At 53.3% G+C, this 20,091-nt stretch overlaps 1 protein-coding gene across 2 annotated transcripts in view; it reads right to left on the bottom strand.

Moving 5' to 3' along the window:
- KIRREL1 (kirre like nephrin family adhesion molecule 1) overlaps positions 1–20,091 on the bottom strand; it is a 115,420-nt gene that overhangs the window by 9,007 nt on the left and 86,322 nt on the right. Inside the window, exons 2-10 of one of the 2 annotated variants that reach the window (XM_010594855.3) lie at positions 12,544–12,693; positions 10,602–10,751; positions 6,349–6,506; positions 4,407–4,557; positions 2,964–3,069; positions 2,663–2,811; positions 2,365–2,492; positions 1,518–1,692; positions 1,334–1,434 (exon numbers count right to left, since the gene is read on the bottom strand). In XM_010594855.3, coding sequence (XP_010593157.1) covers positions 1,334–1,434; positions 1,518–1,692; positions 2,365–2,492; positions 2,663–2,811; positions 2,964–3,069; positions 4,407–4,557; positions 6,349–6,506; positions 10,602–10,751; positions 12,544–12,693 — 1,268 coding nt within the window. The remainder of the gene's footprint in view (positions 1–1,333; positions 1,435–1,517; positions 1,693–2,364; positions 2,493–2,662; positions 2,812–2,963; positions 3,070–4,406; positions 4,558–6,348; positions 6,507–10,601; positions 10,752–12,543; positions 12,694–20,091) is intronic. The other variant, XM_010594856.3, reaches the window with a different exon arrangement.

Here is a 20,091-nt window from a genome sequence, read left to right as displayed (position 1 = left end):
TCAAGGTTTCTTCCAGCTCCGAGAGTCTGAGATTCTAACTCTAATTTTATGTTTAACCAACCTGCAGCCAGCACCACCACTAAGCCACCTGGCTGGCTCTGGAGTCTCATCTGCAGACTCTTATCATGGGTAGGAACCAGAAAGAAGTAGCCCCCAGGCCCCCCAGCCCTGAACTCCCTGCCTGGGCATCCCCACTTCATGTCCCCTGCTTCAGAGTGGAGGCCAAGGGAGGGGGAGCAGTGAGTCCTGGCTCCTGTCCAGGGATCAATCCTCCCAGATCTGCTGGAAAAGGCCCCCGGGGCCGAGGCTTCCGCTGCTGGGGCGGCTGTGGTAATGAAGTGTCCCTGTGCAGCCCTGGAGTTAGCCAAATGGTCATTAAATGTGATGAGGGGTTTGACGGTTAATGGTCACCGAAGGAATTAATGGCTCATGGTATGGGGGAGAGGAGAAGGGAGGGAGGAGCGTGGGCCGAGGACGGATGGAAGCGGAGAAGAGGGGGAAGAGTGGGGCAGGGGAGGAAGGGGGACAGGTGAAAGGAAGAAGAGGGGGCAAGGGAAAGGTCAGGAGGCTGAGTGTAAGAACAGATAATGGGGAGAAGAGAGGGCAAGAGCATTAGCCAGGAGAGACAGGAACGAGGACTTGAATGCCAGGTTCATTTCACACCTGTTGTTACTGTTACTTCTCACAGCGACCCTATTAAAAAAAAAAATTGCCATGGGGTCGCTTCCAACTCTTGGTGACCTCATGTGTGTTAGAGTAGAGCTGTGCTCCACAGGGGTTTCAGTGGCTGATTTTTCAGAAGTAGATTGCCAGGGCTTTCTTCCGAGGCCCATCTGGGCAGACCTGAACCTCCAAACTTTCAGTTAGCAGCCAAGCATGTTAACCATGTGCCCCTGTTTCATGGATGTGGAAATTGAGGTTCAAAAAACTGAGTAAGTTGCTCAGGGTCACAGAGCTAGTAAAGGAGGAAGTGAGATTTGAGCAGGGAAAGGGATTCCAATTGCCATCAAGTCAATTCCGACTCAAGACGACCCCATGTGTGCAGGGTAGAACGGTGCCCCATAGAGTTTTCAAGGCTATGACCTTTAGGTAGCAGATTGCCAGGCCTTTCTTCTGAGGTGCCTCTGGGTGGGTTCGAACTGTCAACCTTTTTGTTAGTAGCTGAGTGCTTAACTGTGCCACCCAGAGACTCCAGGGAGAGGGATAGAGAGGGACAGAAAGGTGGGGGATTAGAAGTATATAACAGGGAAATGTGGGCATAGGAGCAAAGCCAGAGGAAGCGAGAGGGGGCTGAGCAGGGCAGCAGGGCAGGCCGGGGGGCCTCAGCACTCACAATGCGATCCGGGGGTGGCGTGCTCCCGATGAAACACTCCACCTTGCCTCCATCCCCCCTCACTGCATACTGCACCGCCTCACTGGAGATAATGGGGGGCCCTGCAAGCAAGAAGATGGAGTCAGAGCCAGTTAGAATCTGCAGGGCTTGCCCACCTCCTCCTGGCCCCTCCCAGGCCACTCACCATTTACATACAGGGGTACCTCCCGTTCAGCCACTCCAATCCGAGGCACGATGGCTCGGCAGGTGTAGGTGCCGGCATCTGCCTGGGTCACGGACTTCAGCAGCAGCTGGTTGCTGTTACTCAGGACCTGGGCAGAGAGAGCAGCCTCGGGTGGGGAGCCAGGAGGTCTGGGCCCCTAAGTCCGGGTGGGCCCCACATGGGAGGCATTGGAAAGAAAGCAGGAAGGGCCACAAGTGAATTCCCAGAAGGCAGATGGGGTTCCCAAATCCATCTGGCCCAGCCCCTGGCTCTAAAAGCACACCATGTCTGCAACAGTGGGCAGAGACCGGAAGGAGGCCCGAGAAGGCAGGTGAAGGCTGTGATAATTTTAAAGAGAACTCAGCCCCTTCTGATAATCTGTTTGAATGTTTTTATTGCCAGATGAGGTAGGAAGTTTTGCTCTGAAATCCCCCTTGCTGCAATTTTGGCCCACACGGTTTCATGCGGGTCTCTGTAGAATTCAACCTTCTATAGTGAATCATTCCGGCTTCCTCTACTTTGCCACACAGCATTCATTTACCAGACCTAGAGCCACCGTGCCGGCAACCCCTCAGGCCCTCTTCTCTCCTCCCACGCTCCCTCCCACACACAGGTCTTGTCTGTCCCACTGCATCTGAACTGGTCAGCTGTCCTGGGGGGAGGGGCAGAGGTTGATTTGAAGCACAGTTCTTCCCCAAATCTCAAGACCCTAGAGATAGCCCAGGTTCAAGCTAGGAAAAGAATGCTGAGCCTCCCCCTAGTCCCCTTGACCCCACATAAGGCCATGCTCCATCCCGCCAGCATTTGGGATAGGTAGCAAGAGTCTTACCATGTTTGAGTCCTTTTTGGTCCAGGTGAGGGTGAGGGGGGGGTTCCCAACCCAGACACAGGTGAGGGTCACATCAGAGCCTATATCTGTGGTCGTAGGCTTGGGGTCAACTACAATCCGGGGGGCAACTGAAGCAGAAGGAGGCAGCTCGTTAGGGTCTCATTGTCATCGAGGGTCAGCTCCAATAAGTCCTCTCTTCCCTCTTTTCCTCCAGCTTCATGGAGTCTTCCCCCACTGCACCCCAGGCCCTTTAAAGGTCCCTGCTGCCTGTCCCCATCCCTGGCCTCTGGCTACTCACAGTGGACATTTACTAAAGTGCTGACATTGGTGCTCCCCACTTTGTTGTGGACCTCACAGGATACAGGCTCCGTGAAGAAGGAATAATCGACATTTGTCTCATAGCGACTCTCATGGGCGTCTTCAATCAAGAAACCCCCCTTGGCCCACCTGGGGGAGGTAACACAAAGGTGGGATCAGGGCTTGGACCCTACTCAACTCCATCCGGTGCCATTGGCCTCCCCCAGCACCCTCTACCCATCCTGGCCTCCAGGGCCATGCCAGTATCACTCCCTCGAGGGCTCCCAGCCCCCAAGACTCACCTGTAGCCCAGGATCTCGGGGTTGGCTGTGGCCTGGCATGTGAAGATGACACGCTCACCCTCCTGCACCGTCTGTGGCTCTATGGACAGGGTTACCGTAGGAGGATCTGCGGGGTATGGGACAGAAATCAGGGTCTTTTCTGCCTTGAGTTTCTTTGTTCCTCCCTAGCACATACACTCAGAACTCACCACTCTAGGGGTGATCTGGGAATCTAAGTTTCCAGCACCAGCTCCGGTAAATAAACTGCTTTCCTCACCTCTTCCCCAAGGGGCTCCTAGGGGGCCAGCTAGGGTGTTGACCATGGATAGTACTGAAGGTATTCAATGGATGTAATTATGCACTGAAGCCACTAGGCGTCAGCGTGGGCTCGCTTGACTCACTGAAAGATGGGGTGGGGGGGCATCCCTCAATTGCTGTCCATGCTCCGACCATTCCTTCCAAAAAAACCAAACCCATTGCTGTCCAGTCGATTCCAACTCATAGTGACCCTATAGGACAGAGTAGAACTGTCTCATAGGATTTCCAAGTCTGTACTCTTTCTGGTGGATTTGAACTGCCGATGTTTTGGTTAGCAGCCTGAGCTCTTAACCACTGCGCCCCCAGGGGGAATTTATTGGGCACCTACCAGGTAGTTGACTCCATGCTAGATACTCTTCCATTCTATATCATTTAACGCTCCAACCCTGGGAAGCAGGTAAACCAAAACCAAACCCACTGTCTTTGAGTCGATTCTGATGCACAGCGACCCTATAGGACAGAGTAGAACTGCCTCATAGGGTTTCAAAGGCTGTAAATCTTCCCAGAAGCAGACTACCACGTCTTTCTGCCACAGAGCGGCTGGTGGGTTCAAACTGCAGACCTTTTGGTTAGCAGCCAAGGCTCCTCAGGAGCCAGTAAAGGTCCACATTCCCTTCTCTGAAACCTTTGAGGGCCAGATATGTTTCAGAATTTTGAAACTTTCCGATTTTAGAAAGACAATGCTGTGCATCGACCATCCTATGTAAGACCCCCAGCAGGGCCTGGACAAAACTCATGATCACACACCATAGTGCCTCTGCAGTAAAACACGTAAGTGGGATAAATAAAGACTGCTAAGAGCTTCAGCTCAGGTTTTGCCACAGCTCAGTTTTTTGGTTGGAAGTGCAGATAAGGGATTGTCGGACTGTATTTAATTCTCTGAAAGTAAACAGAGTTGGAAACTGAGGCTCAGAGAGGTTACGTGCATTGCCAAAGTCACGCACTGGTTTGGACGTGGGGATGGCCTGATTGCACAGTGGTGCTCATTCTTCCAGCCCTGTGACCATGGTTCAAGAGGAGGGCAAACGGAGCATCTGTCCTGGGGCCTCTGGGGATTCTTAGACTTTTCTGCTGCTCCGATGGTCGCCCACCTTCCCCTCCCCACTCTGCCCTCTCCAGGCTGTTCCTCCCCGGGACCCTGCTCACGGTGCACGTCGAGCTCAATGGAGGTCTCCTTGCCATTTGGGATAGCCTCATTCACACTGCGGCAGGTGAAGACACGCCCGATGTCCAGGTCTGTGGGGTTAATGAGCAGCTGGCTAATGGTGGTCTCCCTCTTCCCATCCTTCAGCAATTCCTGGGTTGGAACAAGGGTGGGAGGCATGGTCAAACTAAAAGCCCCCTCCTCTGCTCCCAAGGTGAGCTGGCTCAGAGACGGGCTTGGACTGCAGGGATACTTTAACCTGGAGCTCAGTCCCTTCCCTACCCCCAGCCTCCTCCCTGTGGCTTTGAGCCTCGTTCTGGGAATTTTCTGAGTCCAGCTCAAGTCCCTCTTTTTCTGGAAAGTCTTCCTTGGCTAACTCAACCCTCAAGACTCTCTCCCCACTTGAACTTGTGCCCTTTGCAGTCACTCTGCCCCACACACTGCCCTGCCTCACAGGCACCTGCGTGTTTGAGTACTGGGTCTCTCTGGCTAGGCTGTGAACTCCTTGACGGCAAGGAGGGAACTCCCAGGATCAAGGTCTCACACAGGCTCAGTGGCACCTAGGCTGGGGTTCCCCAATATGGTCACAGGTACCCTCCAGCTGTTTTTCACATTGCAAAACACCGAGGGAAACCATTTATTAACCAGAGTAAGGCCTCCATAGTTTGACAGCAATACACCATCTTTGCTTGGCTGGAACAGGACCAAAAAAAAAAAAAAACAAACCAAACATGTTGCTATCAAGTCAATTCCAACTCATAGCGACCCTGTAAGGACAGAGCAGAACTGCCCCATAGGGTTTCCAAGGAGCAGCTGGTGGATTCGAACTGCTGACCTTTTGGTTAGCAGCAGAGCTCTTAACCACTGTACCACCAGGGCTCTGAACAGGACCAGTCCAGGGCAATGACACGAAACTCCATTATGTCTTTGATTAACATAAAAGAATGGAGGCAGGGGAAGACAAATAGCCATTAACAAATCAGCTGGTTTGATTGCCAGATTTCGAAACATGCAGCCCTAGAGGAGAATAATAATAGAGTTCTTGGTAGTGAAAAGGTTAGGCGCCACTAATGTCAAATCATCAATCAACAAATGGGGAAACCAAAGCTCAGAGAGAACTGTCGGCTAAAGTCATACAGTGTGTTAGTGGCGGAGCCAAAGCCAAATGCAGGTACTCCCTGGGGCTGCACTCTGCAGAACACCGGTCCCACAGTGGGATGGATATCCCACAGCACATAGCAAAGGACTGGGTATGCATGTATGTTTGCCCATGGCTGGCAGAAGGAGCCCCGAATAGCAGATCTGGATTCTAACCCCAAAATCAGCAACAACTTTTTCAAGTGATTCCGGGCAAGTCACTTGATGGCTCTCTGCTAGAACTGCCTCCCCTATAAAAGGTACACAATAATCCTGCCTCACCAGCTCTTGGTTGTGAGGCCTGGGATAGTGTGCCAGCTAGAGACCAAAGGAAGGAGGTATAGGTGCCCAATGGAGACCATACAGGCCGACCCAGGTTCAAATCCCAGCTCTGCCTCTTGGCAGCTGTGGGACCTGGGGCAAGTCACTCAACCTCTCTGACCATCAGTTTCTCCTTCTGTGAAGTAGAAATAATGCCTATCTTGTGGGCCTGCTGTGAGGATTAAGAGATAATATCCATAAAGTACTTAGCACAGTGCTTGGCCCACAGTTGGTGCTTAATAAATGTCAGTTATTATTATTATAGCTATTAGTCACCCAGCTACTGAATAATACCATGAACCTGGGAATTTACATCCCTTCTCTGGGCCTCAGTTTTCCCAATTGGACAATGAGAGGGTTGGGCTGGGTGGTCTCTAAGGCCCCATCTGACATCTGTGTCCCCGAGTCTGTGGTTGAGTCCATGTGTGATAGGCACAGCGACCTGGGTGGAGGCCCACGAGTTGCTGGGGAACAGGCAGGTCTCACCGTGCTGGCCACAGCGCCATCCTGTTGTGTCCCGTCCCGGAACCAGATGATGGTGGCGGCAGGCTTGGCGTTGAAGGCTCGGCACGTCAGGTTGTGGGGGATGCCTGCCTGCAGCAGAATCACAGGGCCTCCATCAATCCTGGTGTCCTCTGGGGGGACTGTGGGGCAAAGCAGAGCACAGTCAGCCCAGGGTGCAGGCACTACTGCCCTGATGACCACCTAACTCACAATCACCGTATCCATTGCTCCCGAGCCAGCTTCATCCAAGGCCCTCAGCCCTCAGCGCGTGCAGCTTTCCGGTCCCCCTACCAGTTATTCTTTCCCAGCCTGGAACATTTTGCTGGTACCACTACCCTTTCGCCAGGCTACATGATACACATGGAGGCAGCGTCCTCAAATTTAGGAAGGTGCTGGGCTGCCTCAGGCTTTGAGTCTAGTTCATACCCCGTGGGCTTGGCACAGAGAGGGGCTACCTCACTGGGCTTCTTACATCCATCCCCTCCTGTCCGCTCCTCTGCCCTCAGGCAGCCAGATGAGCTGGCCTATTATAGCAACCTCCCAAAGGGACTCCCTGCCTCCAGTCTCCACTGGGTTAGCTTCCCTGCTGGACTAGAGCCAGCAGGGGCTCAGCCTCCTGGCTGCCTAACTATCCTGTAAATCCCTGGCTCTTCCTCCTTGCTTGCTGGTGTTCTAGTTCCAATGCCAAATAGGTGTAGGTTTGGAGGTGGGGATGGGAAGTAACTCGGGAAGGAAAGTGGAGGTGAGCTGCCAGGCAGGGTCTCCTGGGTCTGTCCGGTCCCATCAAGGCCACACCTAACTGTCCACCCCCAGCAGTAGAGTCCTGGGTGAACACAGGAGGGAGATACCAGTTCCAGGGTGAGGAGCCCTCCTGTGGGGCCGGAAGAGGGAGGGAAAGCGTCTCCTCCCACCAGCTTGCCCTTCCTCTTGTAATGTTGGGCCTTTCCCTCTAGTTCAGGGAAAGGCGGCTCATCTAACATCTTTCTTATCAGTCTGTCATTCTAGAATTTTCCGAAGTCGTCTGCTAACCCTCCGCGAGCCCGTCACAGCCCCCCATATCTTGAGCAAAGGAAAACGAGGTGTCGGTAGTTATAAGGTATGAGTCCGTGTGTGTGCTTATGCATAAGTGTTTATTTCTGTGGCTTACATTTGTATATCAGTGTGTACGTGTGTCTAGGGCACAGTGGTTAAGAGTTCGGCTACTAACCAAAGGTGGGCAGTTCAAATCCACCAGCCGCTCTTTGGAAACCCTATGGAGCAGTTCTACTCTGTCCTATAGGGTCACTGTGAGTTGGAATCAACTTGGCGGCAGTGGGTTTGGTTTTTTTGTTTTGTTTTATGTATGTGTGTCCACGGCCTCAGTCTCCTTGTTTGTAAAACTGCAAAAATGACACTGGCTTCTGGTCCTGAGAGTTGATACCGTGAAGGTGGAACAAGATCACGGATATGAAGCCAGCTGTGAACTGTAATGTGATCAGCAGTCATGTCTAGCGTTCACTGGACACCTACCCTGTGTCGGCTAAAGTACCCTGTGTATATGATTTCATTTAATCCTCACCGCAATGTATATTTCAGTAATCCTTTCACTGTAAATATCATTAACCCCAATTTACAGATAAAGAACTGAGGCTCGGAGAGGTTAAGCCAAATGTGCTCAGAGACAGAGAGGGTTAAACAGCGGGGCTGGAAGCTGGACCAGGCCCGCCTGACCCCTAAGCCCACGCTCATCACTGCTGCCCTGGAGTTGTTATCCCTGTGAATAATGAGGTGTGTGTGGGTCTGCAGATCTATACTGTATTGGCGTCTGCATCTGAGCGGGAGTGGGAGACATCTTCTCAGAGCCCTGCCATAAGGAAAGAAGGCCATTCTGTGGAGAACGCTGGCCTGGGGAAGTGAGGGACGACCGAGGGGCACGGCCGAGGATGGGGGGAACTTGTGAGGCTGGCAGCATGCAGAAAGTCCACTCCTCATTTCTGCTGTGGACAGGGGCTGTGAGTTAGCAGGAGGCAGGGGGAGGTGCAGGAAATCTCCTGCCTTGTTGTTGTCTCCGTGTGGCTGCGGATGAGCTTGGGAGCTCCTGCGGCCACTTGAGCTCTCAATAGAGACAAGGAGGAGAAAGAATGAGGGGAGTGCAAGGAGCAGCCAGACTAGCCATCCCTGCCTCCCTCTCAGCTCCCTCACTCTTGGGGCCTCCCCTGCTCCTCACATCCGTCCACATCCCCCAGACATGCTAGGAAAGCCCGCACCCTCAACACCCACCATGCCATCCAAAGGAGCCAGTCAGCTCCCCAGCTCATGTGGCTCCCCCCATTGACCTACATGCTTTATAACAAGGCACTCCCCCTTCTAGGCTCCCATCCATATTCTCTCCTCTTTCAAGAAGCCTTCCTTGATTGAACCAAGCCACTGGATGCCTTTATATGCCCTTGTTCCCTCAACACCTAGGGGCTTAGGTGCCATTTTTCATCTAACTTGGTGCTGGGGTGGGAGAGGGAAGGGAGCAGTATCAGGGGCCCCTCACTAGGGTGGGAGTTCTCCATGGCAGAAGGGTCCTGAACAGAGGCAGTTAGGGAGGACAAAAGAAGGGAGAAGGTCTCCTGAGAAGCTCCTGGTTCCCCTGGAATTCTGGTCCAGCGTGGGAGCTCCCACGCTCCAATGAGGAGTGAAGGGTGACATCTCAGCAGGTTGCACTCAGCCCTGTGGTCATCAAATTCTTGCTCTCTAACCTCAGTACTGCTCCTGGCTATTCTTACCATGTTTGTCCTCACTAGCTAGGGAAGAAAAGCCTGCAATCCTAGTCCTTCTGGGCCTTTACATCCAAGGAAATTGGTTGCTGGGTCCATCTAGTCCTCACTTATTCTGACAACTCACATTTGCCCAGACCTTCTTTTTTTTTCCCCAGTTTACAACTCCCTGTGGAGGCAGCAGCAAACAGCAGTTGCTAAGGCAGCCATCATTATACCATTGTTATCAACAAGGAAAATGATGCCCTGAAGTTGTGACCCTTTGAGGGTCATGCTGCCAAATGGCTGAGGTGCACCTGGAGCCCAGGTCTCCTGACTTCCAGTCCAGGGCTCTTCTGCCACACTGTGCTACGTGTCCTTCCTCTCAGTTCCCTCCCAAACTTCCTGGTCTCCATGCTCACTCATCTCAGCTCCTGTCTCTTTCCTCCCATCTGTCCTGGGGTCTTCCCCCTCTCTCGGGGATTTCAGGTTAGAGGGAGGGGACACAGAGGGAGCCAGACAGATCAAAGAGAGGCAGGAAAGAAAAAAGGGACAGAGTCAATGACAAAGGGGTGAGAGAGGTCACAGGCAGACAGAAACCAAGCTGGAGACAGAAAGCATCACATAGGCAGAGGCAACAGAGCTCGAGGGAGACAGAAAGGCTGAGGGAGCCTGAGGTAGAGCAAGAGAGAGGCAGAGGGTGCTGAATGGGCAGAGTGGGGCGAGGGACGGGTGGGAGCTGGCCTCATTTCTGCACTGTGTGCAAGAGAGAGTCCCCTCATTATGCAGACCGCCCCAGGTGTTACCATAGAGGGACATCTGCTCTGCCCCCCTCCCAGTGGGTGGCTGCCAGGAACACAGCTTCCAAGAAACATGGCCCATCCAGGCACAGCCAGGACCCCAGCCTGCGAGCTCCCCAGTTCTCAGCCTCCAAGGCCCATCCATTCCTTCCGTTCTGACTCCCCCGTTCCCTGAAGTGGCCTGAAGTTTGAGGAGGGGTGAGCGCTGCAAAGGAAAAGGAGGGAGCTGTGGGGAGAACTGGGTGAGGCAGAGGAGGGGAAGGAGTGAAGGGGCAGTTTCTGGGGGTCTGGGGCAGCCTAGAGGGAGGGAAGATGGGAGAAGCTCCCTCATCAACAAGCCATCCGCCAGGAGAGGCAGGGAAAGGGAGGGGCCCAGGGCCTTGACCATCTTGTGTGTGGGGGTCTTCACCTCCACAGCTTTGTGTCTAGAAAGCAAAGAGCCCTGTAAATGAGCTGCCCAGGCATGGGCAGGAGCAGCCCCTACACACCCCACCGTCCTGCCATCCCCTCCTGGCTCTCTCTGTCTGGACCTGGCATCTGAAGAAGTTGAAAGGAGGAGTTGAAAAGGAAAAGGCAGAGAGATAGAGGGGACAAGGGTGAAGCCAGGAACAGAGAGGGAGAGGCTGAGGAATTAAAGAGGGTGTTGGAAGGGCAGGGATGGCTGAGACACCAATGCAGGGGGCTGGGGCCCTGGAGGGGTCGTGGTTATTACTTAGCACGGTGAGCTTGGCCCGCCGGGATCGCAGGGCGGCCTCCGTGGCCTGGCACTCGTAAGAGGCGTCGTCTGAGAGCTCAGCATCTGTGATCTCCAGGTTGTACTGTCCGGCATCGGCAGAGCCCATGACCCGGTACCGCGGCCAGGCTGCAAGAACAGAGAATGAGGCCAGGGTAAGGCCCAGCTGTGAACCAGTCTGCTCCCTGGGGCTTATCCTCTCCCCACCCCTCACCCTCACATCAGGGTCTGCATCGGGTTCCATGCCGGCCCCCCTCCCTCTGCCCTCTCCTGGGACACCATGGGCAGGGGAGCAGATCCCAGACATAGCACCACGATGTCACGGCCCCCCACAGTGAAGCTGGAAGCAGTAAAGCGGAGGGGCTGTGAGGGAGGGGGAGATGAGTGGGAGCAGATGAAATCTCCGAAGCTGTTTGCAGACAAATGTCTCTCATAATAATAGGAAGGAAAAAAGGCAGAGTGGGGAGAGCAGAGGGAGAGCATGTGGGCACCAGGAAATATAGGGCACCCGGCAGGGACAGGGGCTCCCAAGCCCCAAGGCAGGCCCGAGGTCCACCCAGCTCCCTAGTCGCCGTGGGGGGATGGGTGAGGCAAAACCTCCCAGCTTCCTGAGGGAGCCCCTGAGCCCAGAGTTTGGGTTCCCTGCAGAGAGTGGCTGGGGCTGAGGGCCTCAGAGCCTCTGGCCCTCTCCAGTCCCAGCCCTCTCCAGTCCCGGCTCTCTTTTCTTCCCTCCTGTCCTCCAGGCTCCCCTCACCCACCTCCTCCCACACCCCTGCCGTCCTCTCTCAGGCCCCCCACCATCAGCTCCCTCCCATTGAGGCTATTGATTCCTCTCACTCCATATCTATTGATCTCTCTGGTTCTCTGTTTCTTTCTCCTCCTATCATCAATAGATCCCCTGGACCCAACTCTTTCCCTTATACAGATTGCTTTGTGCAGACAAATTTCCTCTACTTGGACTAATAGCCAGAACCCACAGCAAATTGCCTTAACCTCCTGGAAAATAAGAATTGGAAAAAAAAAAAATTCCCTCATATACTTACACATTGCAATCCTTTACAGCTAACAACGTGCTTTCACAAAGAATATTCTTAATTTGGTTTGAAACTCACAAACGCACTCTAAGGCAGGCAGCCCAGGGACTATTATGCCTGTTTCACACATGAATAAACTAAGGCCCAGAGAGGGGACAGGGCTTCCTAAGGTCAGTCGTCTGGTAGGTGGCGGAGGCAGGACTGGAACCCAGGTCCTGATTCCTCTTCCACTCTGCCAGGCGGCCTTGCCAAGGGAATCTTCACTTGTTTTGGCGTATGGGAGTGTGGTGTTTTGTTTTATTTATTTATTTTGTTACTGACTCATTATGTTTGCCTCAGCACAGACTACACAGTCAGGGCTTAATAAAGGCTTGTTGAATGAATAAATAAATAAATGCTCAGGCTGATATTAAAATGAGTTTTTGGCCTCTGAGCAGACATCGCCTGGGCAGGGGGAGGAGAGAAGCTGGAGCAAAGCCATCCTGGCATGCAATACTCTTGGGATCTTGTCAGAAGTTGCCTGTGCTCCCCTCCTCCCCTGCCCCAGGAGACTATGCCGTCTCCCAGCACCTCTCTGGGTGTCTATCTCAAGCTCTGTTACATAAAGGTCTCCTGGTTTTCTTGATCTCCCAGGCTTCGCTTTGCCTTTCTTGAGCTAGTCCACAGGCAGGAGGGGGAGGCAGAGTTTGGGGTTTGGAAAGCGGGAGGGGCAGAGCTCAGGAGGAGAGGGAGAGAGACGACCCCACACAAATGGGAGAGGGGACAGGAGAGCATCCACAAGACTAGAGCACAGAGAAGACCGTGGTGGGCAGACAGAGTGATGTGTAGCCAGGGGTCTATGTGGGGGTGTGCGGCAAGGCAAAGGGCTGGCTGGGTACCCTGCTCACCTTTGAGGCCCTGGCCCATGCCCAGGGCCAGCCCGTCCTTGGTCCATTGCACGATCCCTGAGTAGTTGAACAGCACACAGGGCAGCACAGCCCGCTGTCCGGCCACCACAGTCTGGTCAGCTGGCTCCTGACTGAAGCGCGTCTGGGTCCCTGGAACAACCAAAGGTGGAACTGGGTGAGGAGGGGCCGCACCCTCCCAGTCTCCCACTCCCACCCTGCAGTAGGCCTGAGGGAGCCAGCTAAGGCTGGGCAGGTGGACTGTCCCATCCACTTCAGCCCCAACCCTTTCCCTTCAAGGTATCATGAGCTCGCCCTTTATTCCTTCTCCCTCCATGGCCCGTGGGAATGGGGTTCTGGAGCTGAAGTGCCCAGAGATCAGAGAAAGTGGTGCATGTTATATAAGGGCCTTAGAGATGAAGCAAGTCCAGCCTCTTCATTTTACAGACAGAGATGCTGAGGCCCAGGGAGACAAGTCCCTTACAGGGACACCTGGTGAGCTAACAGCAGAGCTGGGATTAGAACCCAGGTAGCCCCATACCCAGTCCTGGCAAGTTCCACTACGACCAGCTACCTCACCCCCACCCCTGCGTCGATGGGTGAAGCATACATAGCCAAGGATGACGAGTGCCACAAAGGCTGCCGGCAATGTCACAGCCCCCTCAATCCTTAGCACTCAGGCCCATACATGGCAAATGAATATACCGCCCGACCTCTGTCAGGACGTGTGTCATACCAGCCAGTGTGAGCTAACACACGTGCACCGCTGCCCAGGCACAACGCCCCGTGATGGCCCCAGAGAGGCCATCAGGGTAGGTTCTATGGGGCAGGCTTGGCAGCATCTGTGTGCCCACATGTTCACATGTGTGTAAATAAGCTCCCTCAGTGGGTGCCAACCCCTGTGTGTCTACCCCTTGCTCCCAAGCGCTGGGACATGAATGTGTACACAGGGACAAGCCTGCCCATGCCATGGGAGCCAGGGCGGTGGTGTGACTTCTGTTCCACTCTCCCTCCGGCTGTGGGAGCTACACTTGGCTGCTGGGCTGGCAGCTCGGCCCGGAGCATTTGATTAGAGAACTGCAGAGTAATTGCCTTTAATTGTGAAGCCTAAATGGAGCAGGGAATTGGATTGCGGGTTTCTTTTCCCCCACCGCTCCCACCCACCCACTCCCCTCAGCACTGGTGGGCCCTGGTGGTGGGGCAGGCCTGGGCCCTGAGCAGGGCACCCGGCAGTTACAGGAGCTCTGAGCACCAAACAGCTTTGTTTGCCAAGTTGTTGGATGAGGGGAGAGGAAGTGGAGCGGTTGGGGACGGCAAGCGGAAAAAGGTCAGGGGCTTCCTTGACTCGACCCCCATCTGTCACACCATAGTAACCAAAATCCGACTGTCCCTAGAACTCAGCGGACTCCCCTCTCTCCTTTTCTTCCCCAGCTGCCAAGTTTTTGCAGAGGCCACAATCCCCAAATCCAATCTTTTCCAAACCCAGCTTTCCATAATTTCTCTCATCTGCCATCACTCCTATGTGTAAGTAAATGTTAACTCATTCCTCTCCATTCCAAGACTGCCTCACCCTCTAAGCCACCCCAGAGGTGGGACCCCACGCTCATCCCCTCCCTTCTCCTTCTCTCTCCTCCAAACCTATTTCTCCCCCCTTCCCAAGCCGGCCCCACATTTCCCTCTTACAGGAAGTCCTCCTGGACTGATCCCACAGCACATCCTATCCCTCGGCCCTACCGTCACAGCTCTAGCTACTGGATTACCTGTCTCAAGCCATCAGGGTCTATGCCCATGTTTTTTTGTCACAGGATAGAGGGCAGCAGTGGGTGGGGGCGTTTGCTCTGTTCCGCCAGAATGGGAACCTCTTCTCTAAGGCAGGGTGCCAGGCTGACCCTTCTCTCCGAATCTCCCTCAACATTATCTCCACACTGGTTACCAGACATAAAGGGGACTGAGAAAGTGGGGGAGGGGGGCAGGCAGGAGTGGACCGATGGCCAGAACATGATTTAATACAATGAGGCAGCTGCTTACTCTTTGTGAAGGGTCCAAATCCAGCTCTTTGGGGCTGCAGCAGGGTAGGAAGTTAGAAACAGTGCACCTCTGCACACCCCAGCTTTGCTGACCTTACTTCCTATCCCCGGCTTCTAAAGAAGGAAAGGAGAAGGCTCACCTACATTTCCAAGGATTAGGGTGACAGGTGCTGAGATCCTGGGGGGGGGGGGGTCAGGTGAGCAGCCAACATTATTAATTCCAACATTGCCCTCATTATTATTCAAATTTATTCACATCCTTGCGCATTTTTCTAGTGCAGCTCCACACTCACACACTCATGTCTCTCCTTCCCACAGCCCCTGGAGCCCAAGTCAAGGGCTCGGGAATGGGGCGGTCAATGAGCCCTGGCTCAGAGAGGGCATTTGTATTCATAGCTTGAGAGTTTCCTGCCTGATCCCCTGGTGTCTGGTGGAAGTCTCCAGGGGACAGTGAGCGTTTGGTTCTCTGTCTACTCGCAGTGAGGAGGCTGACCCTGAGGCGGGTGGGAGGCACCTTGGAGTGGGGCTAGGGAGTCTTGCCAGAAGGAGGAGTGGTGCGACCTTGGGCATGTCATTTCTCCAGCCCGGGCCCCTGCTTGCTCTCCTGTGCAATGACCAGCTTGGGCTAAGGACTGCAAAGATTCCTTTCTGCTCCAGTACTAAGACCACAGATTTAGAGGACAGTCAGACCCAGATTCACACTGAGCTTCTGCTGCTTCCTAAGCGTGTGACCTTGGCCAACTTAGTCTCTAACCTTCGTTTTTCTCCTTGGTGAACTGGGGAATGATAATGCCTACCTTACAGATTGTTAAAAAAAATTAAATGGGATTGGTGTTGTGTGCTCTCAAGTCAATTCCGACTCATAGCAACCCCATAGGAGAGATTAGAACTGCCCCATAGGGTTTCCAAGGCTGTCGTCTTTATGGGAGCAGATCTCCAGGTCTTTTTTCCCGTGGTGCCACTGATGGGTTCAAACCTCTGACCTTAGGTTAGCAGCAGAGTGCTTAACCCCTATGCCGCTAGGGCTCCACTCAAATGCTGCTTACCTCTAGTTTATTATGATGAGGCATGTACCCACTAAATGGTAGCTACAATCATTGTTTGCCCTGAGCAGTCAGACAATTGGAGGGACCACTGGAAAGCTGAACAGACAGATGAGAAATAAGGTAGGTAGCATCTGTCTTCCTGGGGGATTTTGAAGCAAAATTTCCTCTTGGTTTAGGCCTGGTTGGAGTAGTTTAGTCTGGAGACAGGGAGACAGGAGCAATGGCCCCTCAAAGAATCCAGAGAAGAGGGGACATGAAGGGTGTCTTGTGAATTAAACTCAGTGGAAAAGCAGCCTATATCCTGAGCTTGTCAAAAGTTGAAGGCCATGGTCTGTGGCCCCAAAACAGCCCCTGTAGCCAAGACAGCATCCTAGATAGAGTCCAGATGTCCACGTTTGTCCCACCCTGCTCATGATTAGGGGAAAGCCCCAAGTCTGCCCCACCACATCCTTTCTCTCTGACCCTGCAGCCCCCTTTATGCCTTTGTACAGGCCTTTCTCTGGGTAGCTGCTCCCTTCCCTCCCTCAGGATTCAAACAGCCAACTCCTCCTTGAAGTCCTCCATGACTGCCTCCATGCCTCAGGGCCCTTTCTGCTCACTTCTCTCTTCTGCTATACTCTGGCCCATGCTTCACCTCCCACCCTTTGCCCTGACCCAGTGGGAAGTCCTACAGTCTGGACCGTGCCTCTCATGGCTCAAGCCCCATCACCCAGCACAGGGCCTGGCTGCCAGGCCCACAGCAGGTGCTCTGAATAAGTCTGTTGTTTGATGCAGTGAGCATGAGTGTCCTGCCTCCTTGTGAAACTCCCATCAAGAAAAGGAGGCAGAGCATGGTCTCCTCATCCCACGTCTGGCTCACAGACACCAGCAGAGGCAGAGACAGGGCAGGACAGTCAATGGGAGTGCACTGTCACAGAGAACAGTGCTGGGGCAGACTTGGAGTCAGTCCTGGAAGGCTCCCTGGAGGAGGGAATGCAAAGCAGAGCTGGGAAGGGGAGGAGAAACAGAACCCTGGAGGGTTCTGATGCATGGGCAGTGGTGGTGATGAGGGGATATGGGAGAGTTGAGGAGAAAGTAAGCAAGGAGTGCAGAAGCAGGCAGGGCACAACACCTGTGTTCAGCAGGGAGGGTTGGGATGTCCTGACCTCACAACAAAAAGGATGGGGGGCATGGGGAGGTATTTGTAAGTCCTGAGTGGTAAGAAGGTGCCAAGAACCCAGTTGATATTGTTGATAGCTGCCATGGAAACGGCTTCTGACTTATGGTGACCCCGTGTACGACAGAAAAGAAAAGCCGCCTGGTCCTGCACCACCCACAACTGGTTGTGGATTGGACTGTTGTGATCCATAAGGTTTTCACTGGCTGATTTTAAGAAGTAGGTCACCAGACCTTTCTTCCTTGTCTGTCTTAGTCTAGAAGGTCCTCTGAAACGTGTTCAGCATCATGACAACACGCAAGCCTCCATTGACAGCCAGGTGGTAACTACTCGAGGTACACTGGCCAGGAATTGAACTTGGGCCTCCAGCATGGAAGGGATATTTCTACCACTGAACCACCACTGCCCTCAGAGGAACCCATTACCAGTGGCCTAACAAATGGGACACACATAAATCCAGGCACACGCCTGCCCCGAGGTCCCAGCCACCTGAGTCTTCTACCATCCACGGTACAGAGCGAAGCCAGCACTGGAACTGGCAGTGAGATTTCCGTCCCATCCCTGTGCCTGCACCCACTATGTCCGGGAAGCAAAACCAGCGCCAAGCAGAAATGCAGGGAAATGGCTCACTGCAGGGTGGGGCTGGGGGGAAACCAGGTGGGAGGAGAGTCAGGAAGAGCCTGACCACAGACAGAAAGGGAAAACAGGCCAGCCTCCCATAGCAGCGTCAAATAAACGGCCTCGCCCCGGCAGCTCCAGTCTGGAGCGAGCTTGGTTCAGCATGTGTGTTTCTAAATGAATTCCCACCTGCTTTGATCTCTCTCCCTCCCCGTCTTCAGACACCATCACAGATGTGGTGAACTCTTAAACAGCCATTGTGAAGACAGGCAGGGAAAAACTGAGCTGTACACACAGGCGCAGGAGCGCGCACAGGCACACACACAGAGGGGGAGGCTGACAGAGGCGCAGATGACGCTAAGAAATAGAGACAAAGACAGACACCCACACAGAGGCAGAGGGAGAGGCAGGAGAGGAATGAGACTGGAAGGGAAGCGAGGAGGGAAGAGGCCAAGAGAGAAAAAGACATAGGCCCCAGGCAGACAGATCCAGAGGGAACACCAGGGAAGACACAGTGAGACAAAGACACCCAGGGAGTAATGGAAACCCAGGCCAAAAGAGAAAAGACAGAAGGCTGAGAACCACAGAGAGATGGGGACCAAGGAAAAGACATTCAGAACTGGACAGGGCCAGGGCATGGGGAAGGTGGCAGGTCGTGGATAAGGTCAGGGCTGGGGCAGGCCTTGGCCACTCTGGCCCACACCCATCTCCCCCTGGGCTCCTTCGTTCAGAGCGAGCTACCGAGTGCCCACTGTGTGAGCACTGGGGCTGAGGACCCTCAGATTCCAAATGTCCCCTCTCTCCAGCGATGGGCATTCTGTCTTTCTCACCAGATTGCATGCAGGTGAAAAGGTGACTATATGGTAGAGGAGATCAGAACCCTACAAGGTGAGGGGAGTGCAGAAGGACCCTGGGAAGGAAATATAGGTGCAACAGGTGGTGCCATGGTGGGCTCTGTGCTACATGTAAGAGGAGAGATCAGTGCTAGGGGGTCACCCTGCTTTTCCTCCATACTCCCCTCTGCCTCTGTCCCAGGCCCCTGTCCTTCCAGGTTAACCCACATCCCTCGCCACCCCCATAACTCAGAGCTCCTCTATGCTCAGACTTGGGATAGATCCCCCCCACCGCCATCGTTCTACTGCATTGTTTGGGCTTCTGGTTATAGCACTTATCACTGCCTCCTTTGCATTAAAAGTTACTCGTGTGTGTGTTTCTGTCTCCTCCACTCTCCTGGGAGCCCAAGGAGAACAGAGGCACTTTGATTTACGTTTCTCTTTCCTTCAGTCCCAACAATGTTCCTTAGAATTAATGACTCCCAGTTATAAAATGCCAACTGTGTGCCAGGCACGGTGGCAGACACTTCATGCACACTGTTCCGAGCATTAGATACCACCACAACCGAAACCCCAAACCGAACCAGCCACTGCTGAGTTGATTCCGACCCATGGTGACCCCGTGTGTTAATAGGGGAGAACAGCTCCATGGGGTTTTCTTTTTCTTTCTTTTTTTTTTTTTTTATTGTGGTTTAGGTGAAAGTTTACAGCTCAAGTTAGTTTCTTGTACAAAAATTTATACACACATTATTATGTGACCCTAGTTGCAATCCCTGTAATGTGACAGCACACTCCTTCTTTCCACCCCGGATTTCCCGTGTCCATTCAACCAGCTCCTGTCCCTTTCTGCCTTCTCATCTTGCCTCTGGACAGTAGCTGTCCATTTAGTCTCACGTATCTACTTGAACTAAGTAGCGCACTCTTCATGAGTATCATTTTATGTCTTATACTCCAGTCTATTCCTTGTCTGAAGAGTTGGCTTTGGGAATGGTTTCAGTTCTGGGTTAATAGAGAGTCTGGGGGCCATGTCTTCTGGGGTCCCTCCAGTCTCAGACCATTAAGTCTGGTTTTTTTACTTGAATTTGAGTTCTGGATGCCACTTTTCTTCTGCCCCGTCAGGGACTCTCTGTTGTGTTCTCTGTCAGGGCAGTCACTGGTATAGCTGGGCACCACCTAGTTCTTCTGGTCTCAGGCTGATGGAGTCTCCGGTTTATGTGGCCCTTTTGTCTCTTGAGCTAATATTTTCCTTGTGCCTTTGGTGTTCTTCATTCTCCTTTGCTCCAGGTGGGTTGGGACGAATTGAGGCATCTTAGATGGCTGCTTGCTAGCTTTTAAGACCCCAGACACCACACACCAAAGTGGGATGCAAAACATTTTCGTAATAAACTTTGTTATGCCAATTGACCTAGATGTCCCCTGAAACCATGGTCTCCGTATGGTTTTCTTAATTGTAATATTTATGGAAGTAGATTGCCAGGCCTTTCTTCCTCAGTGCCACCTTCTGGTTAGTAGTCAAGCACAAACCATTTGTGCCACCCAGGGACCTTAACACATACATGGGAAATGAGGGTCAGGTGCTCAAGTGACAACCATTGAGTGGCAGAGGCGGGACTTAAACTCAGGACGTGTAAACTCCATAGTCTGTGCTCTTAGCACTATACTAAGCCACAGGAGTGTTCAAAAAGTATCTCCAGAATGCATGGATTAATGGGCACCACCCTGAAAAGCAGTGTTGGCGCCCCTTAGTTCTGCATCTGTTCGCCACTTCAGGTTCCCACTTTATGCCTCAAACTTCTATCTTCACCTTATTTGCTCCTGGGAGGGCAGTGTTCCTCAGATATGGGGCTGGCTGGTGTGTACCCAAAGCGACT

This window comes from Loxodonta africana, chromosome 3 (assembly GCF_030014295.1).
Source record: "Loxodonta africana isolate mLoxAfr1 chromosome 3, mLoxAfr1.hap2, whole genome shotgun sequence".
Classification (NCBI taxonomy): domain Eukaryota; kingdom Metazoa; phylum Chordata; class Mammalia; order Proboscidea; family Elephantidae; genus Loxodonta; species Loxodonta africana.
This window is presented reverse-complemented; position numbering and strand designations above follow the sequence as displayed.